Here is a 27,323-nt window from a genome sequence, read left to right on the forward strand (position 1 = left end):
ACCCTAGGTGCCGCGAGAGGCAAGCGCAAAGTTAACTTCTGCTGGTGGCTGAAGGAGGCGGTGCCTACCTACTCCGGGGGCGTGGCTGGGGCCCGTGGGCGGAGCCTTGGGCAGCCTGTCTTAAAAAAGTCGTGCCTCACGCTGAACAGTCTCTCACTGGTGTGTGCTTGAGGCTCAGTGAAAGGATGGAAGTGTTTGTCACTATTAGGTACGTTGTATGATCGTTGTTTTAAGATGTTCTCAGAGGCGAAGCTGGTTACTGTTAATCTACCAAATCCGAAGACCCCCGTTATCCCAGATATTCAGGACTCAAGATAAAAGAACGGATATGATGAAAAAGAAATTGTCACGCATTTCCTAGAGATGGCCCATTGGGATAATATCTCTCTTTTAATGGGGAGGGTTAAAGGATTAAATTGATTGAAATACACAGGTAAAGCGTCTAGCATAGAGACTAGGGAATAGTAAATGCCCAAATGTTAGCTGCTACTGTGTATTATTTTCACTATCTTGATCTTCGTGATTATCATCAAGTTCTGATACCAAATGCCTGACGACCAAAATGACCTTACACCCTATACCCTAAAAAATGACCCTCCTTACCCACCTTTACTAGGGGAAGTGTTAGTGGTTCTCAGGAAAGTAGTCCCTAATATTTAACGACCATCATCATTTTGAGACCCTTGATGCTCCATATATCAGTATAGTGTATAATATAGGTGCAAATCTTAGGACCATGTAAAAAGATAAATTTCATTACCCCAAATGTGATTTGAAGCTTAATATATTTATTTATTTAAACAGGTTACCCAATAATCTAAAAATGAATTTAGATTTGGTGCAAAAGAAAATATAGTACTAAGGAGTGAGATGATTCAATGCACTACTTTGTTGAAAGTTTAAGGAAAAGTCATTAGTCTACCTTTTAGCCTCAGAGATTTTATATACTTTATTTTTTTCTGTACTCATTAGATTGCTGCATTTAGTGAATCAATGTGGTACTATATTTGCAATGTAGACATATAAAAAACTTTAAAGGAGGTAGTAGAAATCATATTTACTATTTTTCTATTAGGGAAAGGGGATATGTTATGCTTGGAAAGCAGTCATATTTGTTCTATTATATTGTTTTGTGACTTCTTTAGCACATTTCTGTTTTCTGAATTTTAAATAAACTAATGCTCATTGAAGAAAAAAAATTTTTTAAGCCTGTGAGAATGAAAATCATGCATAATGCCACTAGAGATAATCACTATTAACATTTTGGTGTGTTTCTCTAATTTTATGCATTTTCAAGTTTGATAAGACTATGTATAATGTATCCTCTTTGTTTTTATAAGAAATTTCTTTTATTAAAAATTCTTCATATACAGTACATAATTTCTAGAAGTTGCATAGTATTTGAAGGTATGGAGGTTAACATACTTACTAGCTATCCTATTATTGATAGACATTTTTGCTCATGAATCTTTGCATGTCTGATAATCTTATAATTTTTAATTATGGCCTTAGTCTGGGTAGGTTTTCAAATCTTATTAGTTATTTTATTTCTGTTGTAAATTACCTGCTCATATCCACTTATCTAGAGCTGTCTTAGTGCTATTTATATTTATATTTGAGATGTTAACCATATCACATTTTCCACTACTTTGCCAATTTTTCTTACAATCATTTGATTTTAAATGTGAAAATAGGGCTTCCCTGGTGGCGCACTGGTTAAGAATCCACCTGCCAATGCAGGGGACATGGGTTCGAGCCCTGTTCCGGGAAGATCCCACATGCTGCAGAGCAACTAAGCCCATGCACCACAACTACTGAGCCTGCACTCTAGAGCCCACAAGCCACAACTACTGAAACCTGAGTGCCACAATTACTGAAGCATGCGCGCCTAGAACCTGTGCTCCGCAACAAGAAGCCACCGTAATGAGAAGCCTGCGCACCTCAACGAAGAGTAGCCACCGCTCGCTGCAACTAGAGAAAGCCCACGCACAGCCACAAAGACCCAACGCAGCCAAAAATAAATAAATAAAGTAAATAAATTTTTTTTAAATGTGAAAATATTTTAAATTTTTATGCGATCAGTTGTTTGAGTTTGTAAGTGATTCCATTGCTTGCAAGTTTCTTCCCACAGAGGGGAGCTACTTCTGTTTCTTTCTCCCTTTTTTCTTTAGTTTGATCTTTCTCATTTCACCTGCTAATCTATCTAAAATCAATATCAGTGTATCATGAGAATATTAATGGATTTCCCCTAACCAACACCAAATAACTACTGAAGAATAAACAAAGTTCCACACTGAGTTTTAAGGAACTGCTTTACAAGCAGCTCATATAGCTCAATATCAAAAAAACAAACAACCCAATCAAAAAATGGGCAGAAGACCTAAATAGACATTTCTCCAAAGAAGACATACAGAGGGCCAAAAGGCACATGAAAAGCTGCTCAACATCACTAATTATTAGAGAAATGCAAATCAAAGCTACAATGAGGTATCACCTCACACCGGTCAGAATGGCCATCATCAAAAAATCTACAAACAAATGCTGGAGAGGGTGTGGAGAAAAGGGAACCCTCCTACACTGTTGGTGGGAACGTAAATTTATACAGCCACTATGGAGAACAGTACGGAGGTTCCTTAAAAAACTAAAAGTAGGGGCTTCCCTGGTGGCGCAGTGGTTGAGAATCTGCCTGCCAATGCAGGGGACACGGGTTCGGGCCCTGGTCTGGGAAGATCCCACATGCTGCGGAGCAGCTGGGCCCGTGAGCCACAATTGCTGAGCCTGCGCGTCTGGAGCCTGTGCTCTGCAACAAGAGAGGCCGCGATAGTGAGAGGCCCGCGCACCGCGATGAAGAGTGGCCCCCGCTTGCCACAACTAGAGAAAGCCCTCGCACGGAAACGAAGACCCAACACAGCCATAAATAAATAAATAAAATAATTAAAAAAAAAAAAAAAAAAAAAAAAAAACTAAAAGTAGAATTACCATATGACCCAGTAACCTCATTACTGGGCATATACCCAGGGAAAACCGTAATTCAAAAAAACACATGCACCCCAATATTCATAGCAGCACTATTTACAATAGCCAGGACATGGAAGCAACCTAAATATCCATCAACAGAGGAATAGCTATAGAAGATGTGGTACATATATACAATGGAATATTACTCAGCCATAAAAAGGAACGAAATTGGGTCATTTGTAGAGACGTGGATGGACCTTGAGAGCGTCATTCAGAGTGAAGTAAGTCAGAAAGAGAAAAGCAAATATCGTATAATAACGCATATATGTGGAATCTAGAAAAATGGTATAGATCAGGGGTACCCAACCCCTGGGCCACGGACGGGTACCGGTCCTCAGCCTGTTAGGAATCAGGCCGCACAGCAGGAGGTGAGCAGTGGGCAAGCCGTGGAAAAATTGTCTTCCATGAAACCGGTCCCTGGTGCCAAAAAGTTTGGGGACCATTGGTATAGACGATCTTATTTGCAAAGCAAAAATAGAGACATAGACGTAGAGAACAAATGTATGGATACCAAGGGGGAAAGGAGTGGGGAGGGAGGAATTGGGAGATTGGGATTGGCACATATAATTTATTGACACTATGTATAAAATAGACAACTGATTGGAACATACTTTATAGCACAGGGAACTCTACCTAATGCACTGTGGTAACCCAAATGGGAGAGAAGTCCAAAAGGGAGGGGATATCTGTATGTGTATGGCTGACTCATTTTGCTGTGCAGTGGAAGCTAACACAACAGTGTAAAGCAACCATACTCCAAAAAAAATTAATAAAAATAAATAAATACTATGTAATATTAAAAAAAAAAAGAATAGAAATGGCTAGAGGCAGACTTGTTTTTGCAGACATGAGACAAGAAATTAAGCTGACACAAATACCAGAAATTGTACTAGGGTTTATTATTATTATTTTTAAAGACTGAGGCAGCTTAAGAATATAAGGACTTACTGCTATGCAAGAAAATAATTTTTACATACCTAAGCAATTTTATTGTGAAGTCATTTGATATAAGAAGTGTTTCAGAATAAACTTTATGAATTTTCATATTTATATAAAACATCTCTCAAAGCCCTTCACGTTCAGATTTATGCATCAAGAAGGTAAAGACAGGATTTGTAGTAAAACAATCTGACATCAAGAGAGTGTAAGCTCCTTAAATTGAATAGCAGAAAAAGACACTAGAGAAACCTACCATCAAAGCAAGAGAACAAAGCATAGTTATAGGCAATCTTGAACTTCACTTTAGGTGAGTAGCTAGTTAGCTGAGGCTCTCATTTTTTTAATCATAGTCCTCCAAAGTGGTGTGTACAAACTCCAACAGACAATCCACTGGGACTGGGAAGTGAATATAATAACTTGTATTTTTATTTAATTTTTTCTAATCTTTAAAAAAAATTTAGGGGAGTATATGCAAAATACAGGAGAACATGTATATAATTGTTAAGGGCTGAGACTTTTCCCCTCAAAATTCATGTTGAAGCTCTAACTCCCCCCTCCCCCACCCACTCTCCCATCCCAGTACCTCAGAATGTGACTGCATGTGGAAATGGGGCCTTTTCAGAGGTGACTAAGTTAAAAGGAGCCCTTTAGGGTGGGTCCTAATCCAATCTGACTGGTGTCCTTATAAAGAGGAAATTTGGGCACACTGAGACACTAGCAGCAGCCATCTGTAAGCCAAGGAGAGAGGTTTCAGACAAGGTTGCCAACACCTTAATCTTGGACTCAGGCTTCAGAACTATGAGAAAATAAATCTCTGTTGTTTAAGCCACCCAGTCTGTGGTACTTTTTTGTTATGACAACCCTAGCAAACTAATACAGTAACTTTATATTTAATGTATACTAAAAATGCTTACTGAAGAGGATGTATAAAATTTGGAGACCACTGGTTCGTTTACCCAGAACATAAATTGTTTCCTCATCAGCACACAAAAGGAATTTACAACTCATGCTCTAACTGGCAAATGATTTTCTTCATATTTTCCCTTTAATATAAACTGATCCCCTTCATTAAAGGAAATTCATTTCTGATTTACTATTTTTTCTCAAAAAAATAGACTTCTATTATTGTTTCCACAAAGACAATGGATTATTGCTATTTTGATAATTTACACCATTCTTTAATGTAAGGTTTGAAATATATGAATTTATTTTTTGGATCCATTAGAATGTATTTCTTGATAAATTAGAAGGCCAGTATTAGCAGAATCTCAATTGCAAAGTATACTTCAGTTAGAGAAAAACTTAAATAGTAAAGCCAAGGATAACAAAATGTATAACCTACAGCTTTATTTGTATAGGCAGTTTCACTTTTGATAAGTTTTGCCATCTGGAAGCATAGTATTTCTTTAGTGTGGAATGAGAGAAACTAACATAAAAAGTGTAGCATATAGAACCAAGTTTCAAATAAAATAAAATATTGTCATAGTAAAAGAACACTTAGTAAGAGATCAGCCTCAAATATAATGGCATATTCAATTGTTGAATGTCTCTCGACTATTCACAGAAAGTTTTACAAATTAGCTGAATTCTATTCCATCATTTGACACTTAAAAGAGCATTTCATTTTAAACTTGCAGAAAACATGGCACTTAATTTTTACAAAATTATGAATTTGCTTCCTCCATTATAAAAGTAGACAAATTACAAAAAACTAGTTTGAAAAATTGAGGAAAACACACGACCAATAACTAAAAAATTCACTATTAGCATTTTGCAACATTTCTTTCTAGTGTTGCTTCTAAAAATGGTTTTGTACTTAAATCAACTACATACAAAATTGTATATATGTTATATATGCATTTTACATATAAAAGTATAGAGAATTATCTTTCAAAAAAGTGAAACTATCTTTTGGTTAGTAGCTTTACCTTAACAAGAGACAGACATCAAGTCATCTAGAAACATAAGGTGATATGATGTATGTTTAACTGCCTTTAAAATGACAATGTTCTTTCCCACATGTATAAAAATGCATGCAGAGAAAAAAGTTTTTCATGTAAAGTAACAAAAAATTTATCATTTTAATCTATCGATTTAAAATGTCAACAATCATATTTTTTTAAATTCTTTATTTTGTTACCAAAAAGAAACCATTTAAGTTTCTCAAATGAAAAGCAAAACAGCATACTGATGAAATTATTTTTATTGTGTGAAAATGTCATAATTCATAATGATTAAGAATAAAAATGCAGCATATAACAAAATAGGCATTTATTTGTTCAAAGCCACCTGGATTTACAAAACTTTAAAAATATTTTAAAATGCTTTAAGAATACAAATTAATTTTTGAGAGAGATATAAAACATTTATTCCATTTTATCATATATTTAACTTCAAAATCTTGAAAATGATTTTTATTTATTTTTATTAAATGGACTCAGTAATTATTGTACACTACAGTAATCACTGGTAGGAAACAAAAATTTTAAAGATTTATATCTATTCCCAAACTAGATGAACATTAAAAATGGCAAAAGTATTAGTTTAGGTTTTAGAAAATGAATAAATGTAAATTTTACAAAAAGGAACCAAAAAAGATATACAAACAAGTTTTTTCTCTAAAATCCAATTCAAAATTTACATTCTGTCTTCTTGTGTTGCTTTTCCTTACACTTCGGTCACGTATCAAATTTAGGTTGTTATGAATTTTGTATCTGAAATAGAATGCTTTTTCTACTCAGTGTGCTAAGTAGTTCCCATGTACAAAACTCCAAAAAACTGCATATGATGTTGACTACAGTAGTAAGTGACCTGATTAATAAACGCATTCAATGAGTTAAAAAATGTGAATAAAATGTGATGCTCTAAAGGAACATTTTAAAAGTAAATAATCGTATTAAACTTAGACATACTTAATCATGTTATTGTCAGATACCAGTATAAGTCTGCTATCAGTACAAGTTGCCAAACTGACCAATTTTAACAAGGTGATTACTGTTTAGGGCAGGGGTCCCCAATCCCCGGGCTGCAGACCGGTACCAGTCCTTGGCCTGTTAGGAACCGGGCCACAGAGCAGGAGGTGAGGGGCGGGCGAGCAAGCGAAGCTCCATCTGCCGCTCCCCATCGCTCCCCATCACTCACATTACCTCCTGAACCATCCCCCCACCACTGCCCGTGGAATAATTGTCTTCCACAGACGGTGTGTGTGGGGGATGGTCCCTGGTGCCAAAAAGGTTGGGGACTGCTGGGTTATTTTCACCTTGATGTAAATGGATGCTTTTAATTAAACATTTGAATCTATTATTCAAAATATATATCTAAAAGTTTGTCTAACTGCCAGATGAGGAAAGAATCCTATAGATGCCGTTCTTCAGTGCAAGAGAAGTACCATTATTTTAAATTAAGTAATTATTTTGGAATTATTTCTTTATAAATGTAATTTAAACCAACATTTCATTCTTATTTCTTTAGTACCCAAGTATTTCCCGGTTATAAAATAAAGTCTCTGGACTACAGTAGCTTTTCTGGTCTTTTTGCCTTTAATTTCAAGGCAAAAAAGAATTAGAATAACCTAAAAGAGTCACTGAAGCTTCTGATAGAACAAGGGAGTGAGAAGGAGCACCCTGATCTCTGAAAAGATCTAGTCTTTGAAAGAGGTGTTTATTGGGACTTTTAATAATATCTCAGAAAACATTTTCATTAATTTAAAAAGCATTTAAGTCAAAAGGTATTGCAAGTGTCTCTCATTTATTGGGAACATCACCAAAGAAAACAAACAACAAAAATTCAATTAATTAATTAGTGCTTTCAAATAACATAATTTGGTAAAATAAAAATCTGAGAATCGATTTTAAAAAGATATCTTAAAATAAGGTAAAATTAGGATGTATATTTCAAGAACAGAACTATTATAAAACATACCTCAAACCATATAAATATATCCTGTTTGTATAGCTCATGTCTGTCAAGTAAATCAACTCCATTTTCCAGACACAATTTAAACAAAGCATCTATAGAAAAGTGCACAGTCAATATCTTAGTAATTAAAATTCTTAAACCAAAGTTTTAGAAAAATATAAAAAGTTAAAAATTTAGGTTATAAATTCCTAAGAATTCCCTTTCCATGCACATATATCTTACAAATGTTTAAGATACAGAAATAAAGACTATTAAACAAATAGTAAAGAAAGTGTACAGAGTCCATTGGCTCTTTTTCTGAACAGCTTTTCCTTCAGGAATATGCCCATGAGTGGGGATGTATAAATCAGAGTCAACAGTAATTTTTGCTAACTTGGTCCAAATGCTTGTCCCATTTGCTGGTCATTTTGCTTCTTTTTTTCTTTGAACCATGAAGACCATGGGTAAGTAATTATCAAAACAGTCAGGTCTTTGGCTTACTGATACTGCTACGGTTGTCTTGTCCCAGTCATCGATGTTCAGGGTTTTTCTCCTTTGAGAAAGAAGGTCCTCCAGCTCATCTTGCTGACCTTAAGAGAGGGCATCCACATGAGCTGGTTATGATATGATGTCGTGAGAATCACTGTTAGGTCTCTGTCGCACAGCCAGGGGAGGCAGTGGCTTCCCGTAGAAGTCTGTGCAAAGAAGGGGTACCAAAAATATACAAGTGTTATGGTAAATCAAGATTTCTGACACAATTAATTAATTTCCCCCTTTAAAAGAGTAAGACACTCTGACTTTACAGGTGAAGCAATGGTTGGGGAGGACAGGGGAAAGAAAAGGCAGAATTCAAAAAAACTTGAATAAATTCAAAACACAACCACTAGGGTAAATTCATAACTCTAGGTTATAAATTATTCTCTACTTGATTTAATAAAAAGCTGCACTTAATGTATATATTATTATTGTTTCCAGTTAAGTGTTCACATTAGAACAAAACAAACAACAAACATCTAAAATTTATGGAATCTATTGCCAAAGCCCTGATAAAATCAGTATTTGTACAATCCATGTCCTTCTCCAATGGCTATTACTTCTAGGAATTTGCAGAGAAAAATTCATTAATTATCTTAGTGTTCTGGTACATAGGAATCTTTTACAATGATGCTTCAATATAGTTCATTGATTTAGGGCATATTTGATACAGAAACAGTCTTAATTTGTACTTCATAATAAGTTCCTAGCCCTTAATTATCATAAATTTAGGTTTATAAATTTAATAGCATATGGAAACCTTCAGTAAGTAAGTATTTTCTGGCCTATTACATTAAAATTATTCTAGAAGCACAGGTGTTCAAGATTACTTGAAATAAATATATTAAAAATATATTTAGGGGCCCATTTCCAGTTCTGCATATGCCAGAGTTGAGCTAAGCTACTCCATGGTATTGCTACCTCAGCATCTATTTTGTCTGGCCAAGTGGCCTGTGGGGGCCTTAAATAGATACTAGCACCTCATGCAAGAACATGCTCTAAAAAACAGCCTGCAGAATCACAAGTAAATGCTAAGTTCCTGATATGACTTCCCCAATGGCCTTCGTGATCAACTGTCTCCCTCGCCTTCCCTTAGATAATACCCCAGAGGAACTTACCAAAACTCCGCTGTTTTGGTTTGAACTGACCAATCTGGCCTTAGCCTGGGAACCCCAAAGCACTCCACCCACAGGCCCTAATAAAGGCATGTTGCCCAGGTACTGCAGTTCTCTCTGCCTACACCTTGCCTTGACCTCCCACATCCCACTGTGGAACCCTTGAAGCATGTTATGTACTTCCTCCAGGACCTGTGAGTAATTTCTCTATTTCAATTTCTCTTCTGGTCTTTTTGAACTGAGGCCAGGGGCTCTACTTAACAAACATTAATTTAGCAAATTCCTAACAGCATTTAAGAAGCTTGGAAGTCACTCCATACTAACGAGAAGTAAACAGCTGAAAGACTAAAAATTCACCAGTTCTTCTGGGATCCATAAGAGAGGGGAGGTCACAAAACAAACCACTGCCTTCAATATTGGAGAGACAGGCAAACACAGGAAGTCTCAGGTTACCAGGCCAGAAATTCATGAATGGAAAGTGCTGAGGGAACCAGTGCCCAGGTAGGAAAACCTGAAATGTGATTGACAAAATGCTGGATGCTCAGTGTGGACAAGCCTGAGAGTTAAAAACTCCAGGGAAATTAAGTCATAAGGGGGACCCCCCCCCCCCCGATATTGTGAGATTCAGCTCCAGGAGCCTGAACAAATTCCCACAGTAAATACTGGAGAAAAATCCCCTCCTGCTCACAGCAGAGCAGGGGAAAAGGAACCATTATGAAATACCTTGGAGTATTTTGTTCTTAACAAGGCCTGCACTGGAGGAAACTAGTTAACCAGAGCCTAACCCGCTGGGGTATTATCAGAACCTAACCCACCTGGGGAAGTGCAATAACCAATCCAGCTGGCCCTAGCCATTCTGTACCACTTAATGGGGGAGAAAAAAAATTTGAGAAACTCTTATGAAGTCAACAGTCCAGAGGCACAGGCTCACTAAAAGACTTGAGACCTAATCACAGGAATATAGAATGCTTCCCCTGCCACCACACAGCACCACGGCATTACTAAAGGCCTATTTACAGTAGTTCCTCTTACCAAGTACATCATGCTGGACTATCAAAAAAGAAGTCCAGAAGGCAAAAACACAATTTGAAGAGACAGAGCAAGCATCAAAACAAGATATGGCACTGATACTGGAATTATCAGGTCAGGTATTTAAAACAACTATGACTAATCAGCTAAGGGCTTTAATGGATGAAGTAGACAGCATGCAAGAACAGATGGGAAGTGTAAGCAGAGAGATGGAAGTCCTAAGAACCAAAAAGAAATGCTTTTGGAAAAAGAGAAAAGAACACTGTAACAGAAATGAAGAATGCATTTGATGGGTTTATTAGTAAACTGGACATGGCTGGGAAAAGAGATATATATCAATAGAATCCTTGAAAACTAAAAAGCAAAAAGAACTGAAAAGAAAAAAAAAGAACATCCGAGAACTGTTCAAGCACAAAAGGTCTAACATACATGTAATGGGAATACCAGAAGGAGAAGAGAGAAAGGAGCAGAAGCAACATCTGAAGCAATAATGACTGAGAATTTCCTCAAATTAATGTCAAACACCAAACACCAGATTCAAGAAACTTAGAGAACACTGTGCAGGATAAATGCCCCCAAAACTACATCTAGGTGTATCATTTTCAAATTACAGAAAATCAAGGGAAAAAAAAATCCTGGAAGAAGCCAGGGGGGAGAAACCACTTTTCCAGTAGGTGGACAAAGGTAAGAATTACATCCAACTTCTCCCCAGAAACCATGCAAGCGAGAAGAAAGTAGAGTGAAATTTTTTAAGTATTTAGAGAAAAAAAACTGCCACCAACCTAGAATTCTATACCCTGCAAAATTATTCCTCAAAAGTAAAAGAGAAATAAAAACTTTCTCAGAAAAACAAAAAATGAAGGAATCTTCCCACTAGACCTGCCTTGCAAGAGATATTAAAAGTTCTTCAGACAGAAGGAAAATAATAAACATCAGAAACTCAGATTTACATAAAGAAAGAAAAAGTATCAAAGACGAAATATGTAAAGGTAAAATGAAAACTTACTTTTCATATTCTTAATTGATCTAACAGATAACAGTTTGTTCAAAATACTAATAGCAACAATGTATTTGATTATATATACTTATATGCATATCTCATGTACATATATGCTTATATATAAATGCTTATGTATGCTTATGTATACTTATATATATGCTTATGTATGCTTATATATAAATGAAATGGATGATAGCAATGAAACAAGGGACAGGAGGAAAGAATTAGGATTCTTTGGTTATTACAGGCATTCACACTACCCGTTAAGTTGTATAGTATTATTTGAAAGTGGACTTGGATTCATTGTGAATGTATATTGCAAACTCTAGGGCTGCCACTAAAAAAAAGTCCATGACAAAGGAGGCAAGAATATACAATGGAGAAAAGACAGCCTCTTCAATATATGGTACTGGGAAAACTGGAGAGTTACATGCAAAATAATCAAACTGGATTACCTTCTCACACCGTATACAAAAATAAATTTTAAATGACTAAAGACTTAAATGTAAAATGTGAAACCATAAAATCCTAAAAGAAAACATAGGCAGTACGCTCTATGACATCAGTCTTAACGATATTTTTTGGATATGTCTCCTCAGTCAAGGGAAACAAAAGCAAAAATAAACAAATGGGACTACATCAAACTAAAAAGCTTTTGTATAGCAAGGAAACTATGAACAAAACGAAAGCCTACTGAATGGGAGAAGATATTTGCAAGTGATATATCCAATAAGGGGTTAATATCCGAATATACAAAGAATTCATACAACTCAACATCAAAAAAACAAACAACCCAATTAAAAAATGGGCTAGAGGACCTAAATAGACATTATTCCAAAGAAAACAGACAGATGGCCAACAGACACGTGAATAGTTGCTCAACGTCACTATCATCAGGGAAATGCAAATCAAAACCACAATGAGATATCACCACACACTTGTCAGAATGGCTATCATCAAAAACAACACAAATAACAAATGTTGGTGAAGATGTGGAGAAAAGGGAACCCTCATGCACTGTTGGTGGGAATGTAAACAGCACAGCAGCCACTATGAAAAAAAGTATGGAAGTTCCTCAAAAAATTAAAAATAGAACTACCATACAATCCAGCAATTCCACTTCTGGGTATTTTTCCAAAAAAAACAAAAACACTAATTCAAAAAGACATGTGCACCCCCATATTCATTACAGCATTATTCACAATAGCCAAGATATGAAACAACCTTAAGTGCCCATCAATAGATGAATGGATAAAGAAGATGTGATACACAAACACAAACACACACACACACACACACACACTGGAATATCACTCAGCCAGAAAAAAAAAAAAGGATACCTTACCATTCTGACAACATGGATAGACCTAGAGAGTATTATGCTAAATGAAACAAGTCAGACAAATACTGTATGATATCACTAGCATGTGGAATCTAAAAAAAAAAACCAAATGAACAAACATAAAACAGAAACAGTCATAGATACAGAGAACAAACAGATAGCTGCTGGACAGGGGAGGTGGGTAGCAAGGGCAGTAGGGTGGGGTGCAGGGGGATGAGTGAAATAGGTGAGGGAAATTAAGAGGTACAAATTTCCAGTTACAAAATAAGTGAGTCACAGGGATGAAATGTACGGAGTGGGGAACATAGTCAATAATAACTTAGTATCTTTGTATGGTGATGAAGGTGGTCAAAAGGTACAAACTTCCAGTTATAAAATAAGTAAGTACTAGGAACGTAATGTAAAGCATGATTAATTAATTAACACTGCTGTATGTTATACATGAAAGTTGTTAAGAGAATAAATCCTAACAGTTCTCCACACAAGGAAAGTTTCTTTTTCTTTTGTCTTTATCTGTATGAGATGGTGGATGTTCACTAAGTTTATTGTGATAATCATTTCATGATGTATGTAAGTCAAGTCATTATGCTGTATACTTTAAACTTATACAGTACTTTAAATCAATTATATCTCAATAAAACTGGAAGGAAAAAATAAAAAATAAATAAAATAATGAATCTGAATAAATTTCAATCTAAGAATGAGAAACAGAAAATTACCATTAGGCAAATACCACAGTAATAATTATTGCAGACACAATCCAATGATGGAGGCCAAAACTAGTAGGCTAAAGTTTGTGGAGAACAGAATATTTGCATAATCTTAAAGAATCACTTCTAAAATATTTACTAATTACAAAGAGGGAAAACAGTTAACATTTTACAATGTGGCAAATACCACCTTATCCAAATGATCAAGGTTAACACCACCAGTAATGAGACATACCAACATCATGTACCCCCTATTTCAAACATGTTGAACATCAGTTTGGTTAAACAGTCAGATTTGCTCTTGTGTCATCAGTCTGCAGCCTCTACCAGAGTGTACCATAGACAATACTTGATTTGCCACAGCTATATCATTACTTAACAAAAAAATTTTTTAAATAATAAACTGTATATTCTTGCCTCTTTAAAAAAAATTAGGAGAAAATGTTCAAGCAACTATAAATTTAAAGCAACTACTAAGCTGCAATGATGCTCTAACAAATCTTAATGTAATAGTATAATATAATGAATTCAAAGTATGGATTTCAAAGCTGGACAGACCTAAGTTCAAATCCTGATTTTGCCACTTATAGCTATGTGACCTTGGGGTATAGGTTCCTCACACAAAAAATTGCCCATCTTACAAGGCTATTAGAAGAATTAAAATGAGATAATGTACCTAAAGTACTTAGCAATATGCCAGTCACATAGTATATACAGTTATTACTATTGCTATAATTAAAATTATAACAGAGACAATTATTTTGATAAATTTAAAGTATGCCTTTTCTAACTTCTTGATTTCAAAATTAATGAGAATTATAACACATAACAGAACTCAAGATTAAACCAGAATGAATACCGTTTCTATTATGTTTTACTTCTGGAATTTAAAAGTACCCTACTAAAAAGATAAATCACATACACATGGCAAGAAGTATCTTTTTCCCTCCCAAGAAATTATATTTTTTTTGCAGTTGATGCTGTATTATTTCATTGCCAGAATTAAATCATTCTACACAAAATAGGTTTCTTATTGCCTTAAATGTAGGGGATATAAGTTGATCATAGTGCCCAACTGATAGGACCAAATTAATTGACACCCATTTTTATAAAGGGCTTCAAACTTTTTAACATACAAAATTTAATCTTCATTCATGTTTTAAGATTTGAAAATATTCTTTAGTTTTGTACTTGGTATTTTTGGCTAACAGAATCTTGGATTTATTTCTCATAATGTGTAACACATAACATGTTGATGAAGTACAGATTGAGAGTATTTACAAAGTGAAGAATGCATCTGTCTTACCTGTTACACAGAGTGAGGTTTACAGAAAGTAAAAGAAATTAGAAAAGTAATAAAATTAAATTGCCATCAAGGTAAATGTCTCTAATCAAAGAACAAATAAGAATCTGGCTTAATTCCTAATTGGACTACAACAAATTGTTTTCATCTCAGTAAATTTTAAGTGCCAAACCCAAATGTAGTTAAATTTTAATTATTTACCCTTGTTTGTCATGTATCTGTTGTCTACTTGCCATCAACCACATTCAAATAAATGTGTACAAAGTTAGGGAAGAGAAGAGGATGAGATTATAAAATTGGCAACTATCAGTATCTCAGATGAAAATCTCATGATAAACACTAAAAACTAATTTAAGCTTTTTAATTAAAATTTTAAATTTATTATACCTACTTTCTTCTCCGTTAATGAAAGCAGAGTTGATTGTACATTTTTTTTTACCTAGATAAGGTATACTTTGCCTTAAAATTTATGAGAAAAAATAATAACGATATTTTAAAACTTGTGAAGTTAGGATGTCTAATTCTTTGCTCTGAGAAGTTAAATTTATTGATACATACTTAAAATTAACTGATATATTAGAACAATGGTGGTCTTAAACTTAACTAATTGATTATAATTCTTTCCCAGGAGTTCTAATTTAAAAATAAATACAGGAAAGCAAAGAAAAACAAAACAAAAACAAAAAACAACCTTCTTAGCCCATTTTCAACCTCTTTTTTACTTGCTTCTAACTATAATGTTCCCCCTAGATGCTACCATTAGTTCTTTTCTCCTTATTCTACATACTTTCCCTCAGAAACAGGAAACTATCATTCTTTCAACTGCATTCATTCAGTAAACAATTACAGAACACGTATTACAGAACAAAGCATTCCTATTGTGTGATGACAACAGAAAAAAAAAAAACTACCTACATACCCTCCCACCCACCTGTGTCCCTTTTCTCCAGAGCTCCAGAATCTTATTTGTACTGGCTTATAGACATTTCCAAATAGATAAGCCTACAGACACCTCCAGAGCAGGTTTCCTTCCTCCTCATGTATTTTCAGTCTTAGAAATAGCACCAACCTTCTAGCACCTTGAGCCAAATAATTTCCTGTTCCTCTCTCCTTTTAGCCCATACATCCATTCATCATATAGTACTTATAACTGTTCAAATATTCCTTGCATACATTTTTATTCTCCATTCCAATTCCTATTCCTCACTTCTCACTCTGACTACTGCAACAGCTTCTAACTGGGATCCTTAGCTCAGGTGTGACCACAATCTAGTCTATACTTTACATTGTGACAAAAATTATTATCCTAAACAATAAATCTTGTAATACTATTTCTCTGCTAAAAATGTATAGTGTCTCCTGTAAAATTATAGCAAGTCCAGACATCTTACCATACATGTGAGGCCCTAAACAATCTGGCTATAAGCCATAATTCGAGGATCAGCACTCTCTGTAACTTTAAATTTCCTCTTTCTTACCCATTCTACCCACATGAACCTAAGCTCTAGTCATAAGTAACTTCATACTATTTTCCAAATAAGCAATGTCTTTTCCCACCTCTCCACCTCTGAATAGTCTGTTTCTTCTACTTACTGACTCTTCTCATTCTTCAAAGACCCAGTTCTAATACCACTTTCACTGTCTAGGCGGTTTGTGCACAGTACTCCAATTGTACACCATAGAACCTTTCACCATACATTGTGAATTGCCACATATACTATAGTAAGCTGGAGTGTTATCTTTTATGTTAGACTAGGATCCCCAGAAAAGTAGAATTTACGTCTTATTCATCTTGGTATCACCAATGTTTTAGGTGGTGTCAGATACAAAACAGTTGTTTGCTGGACGCCTAATTCAGTAAGAAAAAATAGTACCTGTTATATGAGAAATTAATATTTTTCTCTATATACATGTATTTATATATATTCACTGTGTTGTTAGAAACAATTAGGTAATGCTAATATATCTGTGTATAAATACATGCACACATGTATATGTATTTATACACACATATATTAGCATTATCTAATTGTTTCTAACAACACAGTGAATATTTAAACTGATAATGTAGTCTAGCATACACAATTTCAGAGTGTAATAAAACAGGAATTAACCTATTATAGTCAATAAAAACATCATGATGTAAAGTCAGCAACCAAAAAGACATGTGATTTCACTGTAATTTTGATATAGTCTAAGGACAAACCTTCTGTCTTTAGAATTGAAAAAAATCTTTTAATTTTCACTAATGATTATGAAGAAATATTTCATTATTGACACAGTATTCAGAAAAAGAAAGCAACCAGCACATTTAAATTTATATACTTTTTGAATAAAATATTTTATACAGTTCAATATAATTTCAAATTATATATAATGCTTTTCTAAAGATTAAACTTCTGAATTTTTTTTTCCCTAGTAAATGGGTCTTCTTAGGAAACCAAGTTCTAGATTAGGTAAACAGAGCTATCAGAAAGGAGATGAAATGTTCTTGGTAAAGAAGTTTATTGAGTTACTATATATATATAAAATTATCCTTCTGCATTTTAGAAATATTTTATTAAAAGAATCTGGGCTGATGGTCTGAAATCAGAACTTCTGCCTGTTGTATAAGGCAGTTCTCTACTCCCAACTGTCCTTTCTCTAGTTTTCCTGGTGAAGTTCTTATGCCCTATACTGGCTGTACTAAACCTTGTGTTAATTTCATCCAAAAAAAAGTGTTTTCTTTAGTCAATGAAGCCTTTAGTAACTTTCTGTTTAGCTGAACTTTATTTGGCTTACTGATTTGGTCTCTGATCTTACAAACTGTGTTACTCTTTACTTCATTGTAATACACAGCAGCTGAGTATCATTAGAAGCAGAGAAAGAACAATTATGCGGCATTATCATTGAGTATATTGAGCATATATAGGACAATGAAGTTTTTAACACTATAATTGTACTGTCTCATATTTAAGTTATTTAAAAATCTTTCCCTTTTACAACTATTTACATTAATATATAATGGATAAACACAAGCTCTAACGGTCTTTACCTCTGTATTCTAAGGTAAAGGTCAAATCAAATTATATAGAGGCAAAGGGCACTTAGGAATAAAAAAATAAATAAATGAAAAAAAGTGAAGTATAATGAAAAAGGATGGTTGTGGATTTGAAAGGCTTCCAAAAGTAAAAGTTTGTTGAAGTAATGAGGTAAAGAAAAGTGAATGTGATACGTAGAGCTTTGAAAACTGATCCTTTTGCATTACCATTATGACGTGTTTCACCAAGAGGCTCAAGTTTTGGAAGTCTAGTGACTTTGGGGGTTCCCCAGCCAACTAAAGAAAAAGAAAAACATTTAAAAACACTGTTAAACAATATCTCTTTAGGTCTGTTGAGAGGATCCCTTTCTTGACAGGAATGTATATAACTTCAATATCAATTCATATATACTGAATGATGCAGTACTGAATAACCATAAACCCATTTTAAATGGCTTCTATTTAAAAATGTAATTATAGGTTGGTAATATCTGCTTAAAGTTTTTATTTACCTTTCGTTAAAAATATAAGCATCCTCACTACCATCAAATAACCTTAGGCTACTATTCTAACCCCCAACAGAGACTAAAAGAAATGTACACTTATTAAATGGAATACTAGAAATGAGTCTTAAAATAATTCTCAAAGGAAAATGTTACCATCTAAAGCCTTCTAGCGGGGCTAAAAGGAAACTATAAACATATACGTTTCATATTTATTGAGTATGTGAGGTACTATGCCCAGTGCTAAAAAATTACAATTATTGTGCAGTTAGTATGTCCCAGTGCTTTATATGCAGTATTCCACTTAATCCTCATAACAGCTTAGAAGGTCGGGATGAATGTTGGAAATATAATGGAAACACTCACACATCTTGGTTTCAAATGTTAACTTTCAGGATGAAAGATCCAATTTTTTAAAAGCTCATGTTAGCCGTCCATTTCTTAAACTTAAATTCCTTTTAGCAATCTGGGTACTGATATTTCAAATAGGACTTGAATCCATTATAAGAAGTGCTTAGGTAAAGTTTTCTTATTAATTTTTACTTATTTTTTTACTTTCATAAAACATTTTTTCTGAGTAAAAAAAAGCAATAGATATTTATGTTGATAAATTCTGAACAAAGTAGATGGAGCAAAGAATTCTACCTTTTTCACAATTCACAAGATGATAAATATACTGAATAAAAACTGCATAATTTCTTTCTTTTTCTTCAATGTTTAAAGCAGTATTTCTAAATTCAGTATCAACATCAGTTTACTCACCAGGAGGAGGAGGTGGGGGTGGTGTTGGACTCTTAGGAGCAGAGTCATCTGTATTAACAGGTTCTACACGGTGGCTCCTTTTCATTCTTAGTTTCTTAGTTTTCTTTTTACTGTTATCTGTGAGAATATAAACATGAAACTTTATGCCTCTGTGAAGAAGTTACTTCTATAATAAAAACTAATGAACAGTATTAGAATATTGATATTATTATTACCATAGGAATATATCTTCAATTCAACTTAAAAATTGTTACCAATAATGAACTGTGAACTTGCCTTCACTAAGAATAAATTTTTAAGTGATGGTTTATTGGATGAATGATTGATGAATATGACACAAATGGCAAAAAGCCATATTTTAAGTTCTATGAGAGGTGATTTGGAATACAAAAAAAGTCCATATTTCCAAAAGTAACATTTTTTTCCCCAAATATCATACTAAGTAAATGGAATTATCCAACTGCAGGGATTTCCATGAAACTCAGAATGACCTGGGGAAAAAGGAGAGGTATTGGTTTGTCTCAGCAGGATATACAGAATGATTCTAGGTGTAAGTCCAAAAATAATCCTTTGAGATGTGAAAAAACACCCCAATCAAATCTAAACACATTACCCATGAAAATAATCCCCAAATAAGGTATGCCCAATATAAATATATGTAACCAAAACTCACATTATTAGACCTTACAGAATTGAATTTGTAATCTTTCTAAAAATAACTATTTACAGATTCTCACTTAAGCACATATGAACATTTTAAGTGCATCTGTGTTGTTAACATGTAAACTTTAACAACGTGAACCAGGATGGCATAGTAGTTAAATAACCAAACATCAAAGTCACTGAAATATTTTCACTGACAATCCCAAATTGCTAAATTTATATATATAATACATTTTCTAAAATGGAAATTATCTGTTATACAACAAGCAGCCAACATCTATGAAACCTATAAAGCAATGAGAAATACAAATATATTTAGAAACATTATTTTTCTAAATAAATTAGTATCACTTGAAACATTTTACTCTTGATAGAAACAGAGACATCTTTTTACAATTAAAGCTGTAAGCTTTACAGCTGGGAGAAAGGAAAGAGAGCCTCCAGAACCATATGGTACTTTAGGATGGACAGTAGAAACAGGGTCATGGACAAGCATAGGATACGAAGCAGAGGACCTGAAGTTGAGGGAAGCGTGTCTCAGTACAGCCACAGATGAGACGTATGATCTTAAATTACTCAGCCTCTCCAAGGCCCTGGTTTCCTATTCTGTATAATGAGAATAATATACCCGAGGATTGCTATGGTAAATAACATAGTGCTGTGTTAAATACTATTTTCAAATCATCTACCAAATCATTTTGTTCTTTAACAACATATTAGTGTTTGGAAGAGTTCTTCCAATATATTGAGAGGCCACTTTAAGTCTACTTTTTGTTTTACCCTATTGATAGAGCGATATGGGTACAAATGCGGCTACCCTAACTTCCCAAATTACAGAACTATAACTTTCAAATCTAATTATTTCTATATAGCAAAATATCCATGTTAGCTAATCTGCAGCTCAGGGACTGAGATCTTATTTTCATAAACTCTTTGATACTGTACAAAAATTCTTATATACCATGGAACCATATTGCTAACTAGGAATGGCAAGGAAGCAATGATTATTGAGTATTTCCGATGTGTCAGGCCCTGTGCTAGGAACACTATAGGGTTACTTTTATTATAAGTAAACCTAAAAGCCTGGTGAAAAAAAAGATGACAACCCCATTTTAGAGAGGAAACGAGGACTGAAGAACACTACATAACGTAACATATATCTAGTAGATGAGAAATTCTGGGTGCTACCCCAGGTTGTCTTGAGTCCAAAGGCAGAGGCTCTCTCTATGATACCAAAAGATGTGAACTTCCTGTTAAATTACATAACCACTTAGAAAAAGAAAAGTAATTATGAATTGAAGATGTTGTATAATATTAAAATAAGAGTAATATGGCTATTTGATAAAGCTTTCAAAATGTTCAATTGATTATGTCTGCATCCTATAGAAATAACAAGTAAATAAAGGAAATGATGCTGATCATAACAATATGAGGATTAAGAAAAACAAAACAAACCTCCAAAAGCTTTAAAGGTTTTAAATACATTCCAAGGATTCCTGGGGCTATGCAATATTCCAAATTTTTGAAAATGAATTTTCAGCTGAAATTCTTTTAAGTTACAAAGGACTAGATTTTAAGGCATCATGAATAAAAACATAAATTAGCAAACTGACTAACGATTACCTAAAATTCAAGAGAAAACCATGATAACGCATTTGGAGATGAAAAATCTTGCGATACATTTTTTATGAAAATAATCATGACAAATGAAAGAGGTATTTTTAAGTTTTATATATATTATTTATGTTATATGTAATATATAAAACTTAAAAATAAAATAAATATAAAAATAAATAAGTATATATATTTTTAATAACTAGATTTATCACCTGATTCTGATGACTGCTGGTCTGTCTCATCTTCATTTTCCAACTGCTGTGTTAATGCCTCCTTATAATTTTCTACTATTCCGAACTCATTGTTTTTTTGGCTACTGTCACTGATCTGGCTCTGTGTCTCTATTTGCTCATGCTCCATTTTATGTTTCAGGGGACAGCCATCACTGTTTTCCTCCACATTTTGCCTCTTTTTCTCTCTTTCAAGTTTTTTTTCATTCTGACAAAAATGAAATATATCATTTTTAATATAATGGTCATATCTAAGATAGTTTTAAGGGAGAAATCAAATAATCCAAGAGCATTCTGTAACTTCCAGGCAATGTGATATTTCTATTAAAAAATTATTTGTTGAATATATCATTAAAGCACGCTAATTGTCAAACATTCAGAAAACAGAGATAGTATAAAGAAAGAAAACAAATATTACCAGTAATTCCACAATCTAGAGATGACCACTGGTTGATATATAGTCACTAAGAGGTGCTTCTCTTTGCCTACCTCACACACGTACAGACATACACCATCCACAAAAATACATAAATGTGATTGATTGTCTATATATACGTATTTATGTATATTTTTAAACAAAAAAGAATTGAAATTTTTTTTTTTTTTTTTAAAGGATTTTCTTTTTTATTTATTTATTTATTTATTTGTTATTTTTGTCTGTATTGGGTCTTCGGTTCGTGCGAGGGCTTTCTCCAGTTGCGGCAAGCGGGGGCCACTCTTCATCGCGGTGCGGGGACCGCTCTTCATCGCGGTGCGCGGGCCTTTCTCTATCGCGGCCCCTCCCGTTGCGGGGCACAGGCTCCAGACGCGCAGGCTCAGCAATTGTGGCTCACGGGCCCAGCTGCTCCGTGGCATGTGGGATCTTCCCAGACCAGGGCTCGAACCCGTGTCCCCTGCATTAGCAGGCAGATTCTCAACCACTGCGCCACCAGGGAAGCCCCGAATTGAAATTTTAATTTAAAAATATACATTTCTTTCTTTGTCAATGAACCTATAAAGTGCTTAGAATACTGCATGACACGCACGTACATAGTAAAGTGTTAGCTATGAAAATATTATATAATGATATATGTGTAAGCCATTACTACTTTCATCAATTATACAATCGTTTTGAATGGTTCTATCATCTTATTTTACCAATACCCAATCAATGGACAAAGAAGTGATTTTCGACCTTTCACTATTATAAGAAATATAATTATTGAATTACTCCTTTAGAATAAATTCCTAACAGTCAAGCGGTTGGATCAATGAGTAAGCACACTGTAAAATGTGCCATACTACAAGCTTCCCTTCAGAAGAACTAAAGTAAAATTACACCACAGGCAAAGGGTTGAGAGAGTATATTTTCCCATATCTTTTTTTTTTTTTTTTTTGGCCTCGCCACTCTGCACGTGGGATTTTAATTCCCCAGCCAGGGATCGAACCCACACCCCCTACAGTGGAAGCACAGAGTTTTAACCACTGGACTGCCAGGGAAGTCCTCCCCGTGACATCTTTTTTAATGCTTTTTTAATCATTATCAATCTTTTATATCTCTGACAAACTAATAAATATTTTTTACCTCAGTGTTGATTTGATTGATCATTGAATATTTTTATTATCAATACAACTGAAGATAAGTTATTAAATATGCTTATTGCCATTTTAATTTTTTCTTTAAGGAATTACCCATGATAACCCAATGCCCGTTTTTCTACTAGAGTCTCATTATTTACACAGTAATTTTTTAAGGGTTCTTTTTTTGTTGTTCCCTGGGTCTCAAATATTTTTCATTAGGATTAGCTTGGGGTTTTTTTCTGTCTTTAACTTTGTAGAACATCTCTTTAAATACTGAATATAATACGATCTACCTATTTTTCACTTTATGATTTGTGGCCTCATTGTCCTGCTTTGAAAGTTTCAACGTCCTCCAAGTATATACAAATGTCTAACTGTATTATGTGAGTATTTTTAAGGCTTCTTTTTTTATACATTTAAGTCTTTTGAAATTTAATTTGGTATACAGTGTTCAATAATTTTACTTTTTTCCAAATGACTGTTCAGTTGTCCCAATATCCTTTTCTCCCAGATTTGAAATGCCACATTTATCTTACACTAAATGCTAATATATAATTTGGTTTGTTACTATTGTTTCATTGATCTGTTTGTCTATTCTGGAACCAATACCTCACCATTTTTATTGTCTGTGATAAAATCAAAGGAATGAATGTAAGGTAATGTTTTAAAGGAGGAGTTTTATGGGGAAGAAAAGAAAATTTGCCTGGTAAAAAAGAGGGACTATGGATAATTTATTTCCATTTATTTCATTCCTTTACTGATGATCTTCTTAAAATTACTGTATTTTAAAAGCATAATAATTGTACTTTCCCCATGCCACTAATTAATTCAGGGACTTCAATATAAGATATTTTGTGCTGTATACCAGTATTGTTCATATCTTTATATTGTGAAAAATACAACGTTGGTAGAAGTGCTAAGGCCTTCTAAGTAATTTACAACCACGGTACTATAAAATAACTGGTCATTATTTATAAGGTGAGCTTTATTACACATATTACACAGTAAATCAAAGTTTCAAAGTGCAAAACCAAACTTAATTTTCTTTTCCTCTACCAATATTTTTAAAAGAATATAAAACTTGACAAACACAATATTTAATACTATGGACACAAAACAATAGCTCAAGTTATTAAGATTGCTTTACTATACTTAGAAAAGCACACGCTTAAGGTAAATGCAATGGGGTTAATAAAAAGATTAAATACAGCTGACCTTCTAGTATTTAACTAACTTCAGACCAAATATCTCATATTATCAATTATTTTGCAAACACAAAGCAACACCAAAAACTCTACACTCATCTTCTTACCTGTGGAGCTGCCTCCCTCCTCAGCAGCAGCCCCAAGGAAGAAATAATCATCCACCTTTCCGGATGAGTACCTGTGTGGAAGGAGGCAGTGACAGGGAAGAGGAATAGAGAACATACAGGCGGGTCCAGCAAGCCACCTGCCACATTAAGCTCTGAGGGAACGGAGAGGAGATTTAGGAAGCTCTGCCACTGAGGAGGCATAGCTGCTGTAGATGATTAAAGCAGGGCCAATGCAAACTCCAAACACCAGTAGAAAATGTAAACAAAGACACAGATACACAGAGAGACAGACACAGACACACACACACACACACACATATAAAACCCTATAACTTCTTCATGATTAAAATCTACGCATTAATTTTGGTAAAACTTCTGATATTTAAAATTAAAATAAATAATATTCAGATATAAGAGAATTTATTATAGTTTCAAACATTAAGTATCCTAGGAAAATAACTAGAAAATCATTTATGTACTATAATGCACCATAAGCATTTAAATATTACTGTAAAGGGATAGTAATAGCAATACAGGGATAAAGATAATGTAAATAAGAGTAAACATACTATTATCATATGAAATAAGTGACAAAAAAAATTTATCAGAACAGTAACTGTGATAGTTGCTACATTCAATCTTTATTTTCATTCTCAGTTAATTCTGAAGTCATCTTCCCTTTTTATACTAGATCAGAAGGTAAATTTGAAGAGGAAGAAAAAGCAGCAAACCTTTAACCCATCTCCCCCATTTAATTTCTTTTACAAATAATCAATCTCTGGTGAAATACTTCGATCTCCCTGCCTCCTTTCTGAACTTCCAACTTTATAACTTAAGACATAAAAATTACATTTGCCACCATCCATACCTCAATGATTACAGATGCTATCGGCTGGAAAGGATTAACAATAATTGGTTCTGGGTCCAACTCAGCCAGACCACTGGTTCCATCGAGTTCAGCCTGCTCTCGCTCTCTTTGTTCTCTATTGTTTGAGGGAAAAAAATCGGAATTCCTTATGAGAAAATGCTGAACCATGTTTAAGAACATTTCCAATAGGTTTAAGGCTATTGAGTTCAGTAATTTAAACATCTGGACATGGCTTTGAATTACTGAGAGACTTTCAGATATCTTTATGCAGGTAACAGACCACTATCCCCATGTTAAGATTAATCATTTGAATTTTAAAAGAAAGAAACGCTGACAGGACTTCCTGGTGGCACTGTGGTTAATCATCTGCCTGCTAAGGCAGGGGACATGGGTTCAATCCCTGGTCCGGGAAGATCCCACATGCTGCAGAGCAACTAAGCCCATGCACCACAACTACTGAGACTGCGCTCTAGAGCCCGCGAGCCACAACTACTGAGCCCGTGTGCCACAACTACTGAAGCCTGCATGCCTAGAGCCTGTGCTCCACAACAAAGAGAAGCCATTGCAATGAGAAGCCCACGCACCACAACGAAGAATAGACCCCACTGGCTGCAACTAGAGAAAGCCCACGCACAACAATGAAGACCCAACGCAACCAAAAAGAAAGAAAGAGAGAGAGAGAGAGAGAGAAAGAGAGAAAGAAATTAAAAAAAGAAAGAAATGCTGACAAAAAAGACATTCCCTATGAATGAGTTCTTAATGTCAGTGATGCATATTAATTATTTTTCTATGTAACAAGGGTTTATATTTATCAATTTATTAATAAACCTCCCAAACAAATGCTGTCCTCTTCACTGATGTTAACCAGATAAATAAGTCCTGTTGTTAACCTTCGTCTTAAGAGCTGTGTCTAGTTATATATCATAAATGAACTAGATAACAACTGTTGCTTTGCATAAGTAGAAGAGGCTATAGAAATAAGTTGCCCTATATCACTTAGATTAAATAAGTATTTCTATATTAGTTACTACTGAGACTTTTATTACTCTGTGATTTAAAGTTAATGTTGCCCCATAGATGAAGGTAATAAGTTACTAAAAGAAGCAGCTGAAGATAGAAACATAACTATTGTAAATCGGCAACTAGACTGTATAACAACAGTATATAGTATAACAATGTCAATGTTCATTACTACGGCACTTATTAATTAAGTTCTATGATGGAAAGATATATCCTTTCATTCTGAACCTAGGAAGCCAAAATTTAGAGATCTGCAATTTACTACTTCTATGACCTTGGATATCTATCTGGATACCTGAGCCTCTGCCTTCCCATAAATGTGGATAAAATACATACTTCATAGGGTTATTTCAGGTAAAGTAATATATGTGAAAGCACTCTGTATATAAACATACTTACAGGACAGTCATTATTTTTTTTTTTTATTTTTTTTTTAAAATTTTTGGCTGCATTGGGTCTTTGTTGCTGTGCACGGGCTTTCTCTGGTTGCGGTGAGCGGGGGCTACTCTTCATTGCAGTGTGTGGGCTTCTCATCGCAGTGGCCTCTCTTTTTGCCGAGCACGTGCTCTAGGCGTGCAGGCTTCAGTAGTTGTGGCACATGGGCTCAGTAGTTGTGGCTTGCGGGCTCTAGAGCGCAGGCTCAGTAGTTGTGGTGCATGGGCTTTGTTGCTCTGCGGCATGTGGGATCTTCCCAGGCCAGGGCTCAAACCCGTGTCCCCTGCATTGGCAGGCGGACTCTCAACCACTGCGCCACCAGGGAAGTCCCAACAGTCATTAATGTTACTCATTTATTAGTAAGCAATTTCAGGTATCTGGTATTAATATACTATTTTCAGATACCAATAATAGCTTGTTTTACTGTTTTTTTTTTAAATTTATGTA

At 34.5% G+C, this 27,323-nt stretch overlaps 1 protein-coding gene and 1 long non-coding RNA gene across 5 annotated transcripts in view; one reads left to right on the forward strand and one right to left on the reverse strand.

Annotated features, from left to right (window-relative positions):
* Positions 1–49: 49 nt before the first annotated feature.
* Positions 50–2,050, forward strand: LOC130708061 (uncharacterized). The gene is made up of 2 exons (XR_009008069.1): positions 50–208; positions 1,695–2,050. It is a non-coding gene; the product is annotated as an uncharacterized LOC130708061 (long non-coding RNA).
* Positions 2,051–6,211: 4,161 nt separating this feature from the next.
* ARL13B (ADP ribosylation factor like GTPase 13B) overlaps positions 6,212–27,323 on the reverse strand; it is an 89,862-nt gene continuing 68,750 nt past the window's right edge. For 3 of the 4 annotated variants that reach the window (XM_057545564.1, XM_007164081.2, XM_007164079.3), the window contains 5 exons: positions 25,422–25,536; positions 21,664–21,889; positions 19,172–19,288; positions 18,135–18,203; positions 6,212–8,549 (listed from right to left, as the gene is read on the reverse strand). In XM_057545564.1, the coding sequence (XP_057401547.1) occupies positions 8,473–8,549; positions 18,135–18,203; positions 19,172–19,288; positions 21,664–21,889; positions 25,422–25,536 (604 nt within the window). In that variant the 3' untranslated portion in view covers positions 6,212–8,472. The remainder of the gene's footprint in view (positions 8,550–18,134; positions 18,204–19,171; positions 19,289–21,663; positions 21,890–25,421; positions 25,537–27,323) is intronic. The other variant, XM_057545563.1, reaches the window with a different exon arrangement.

This window comes from Balaenoptera acutorostrata, chromosome 4, assembly GCF_949987535.1.
Source record: "Balaenoptera acutorostrata chromosome 4, mBalAcu1.1, whole genome shotgun sequence".
NCBI lineage: Eukaryota > Metazoa > Chordata > Mammalia > Artiodactyla > Balaenopteridae > Balaenoptera > Balaenoptera acutorostrata.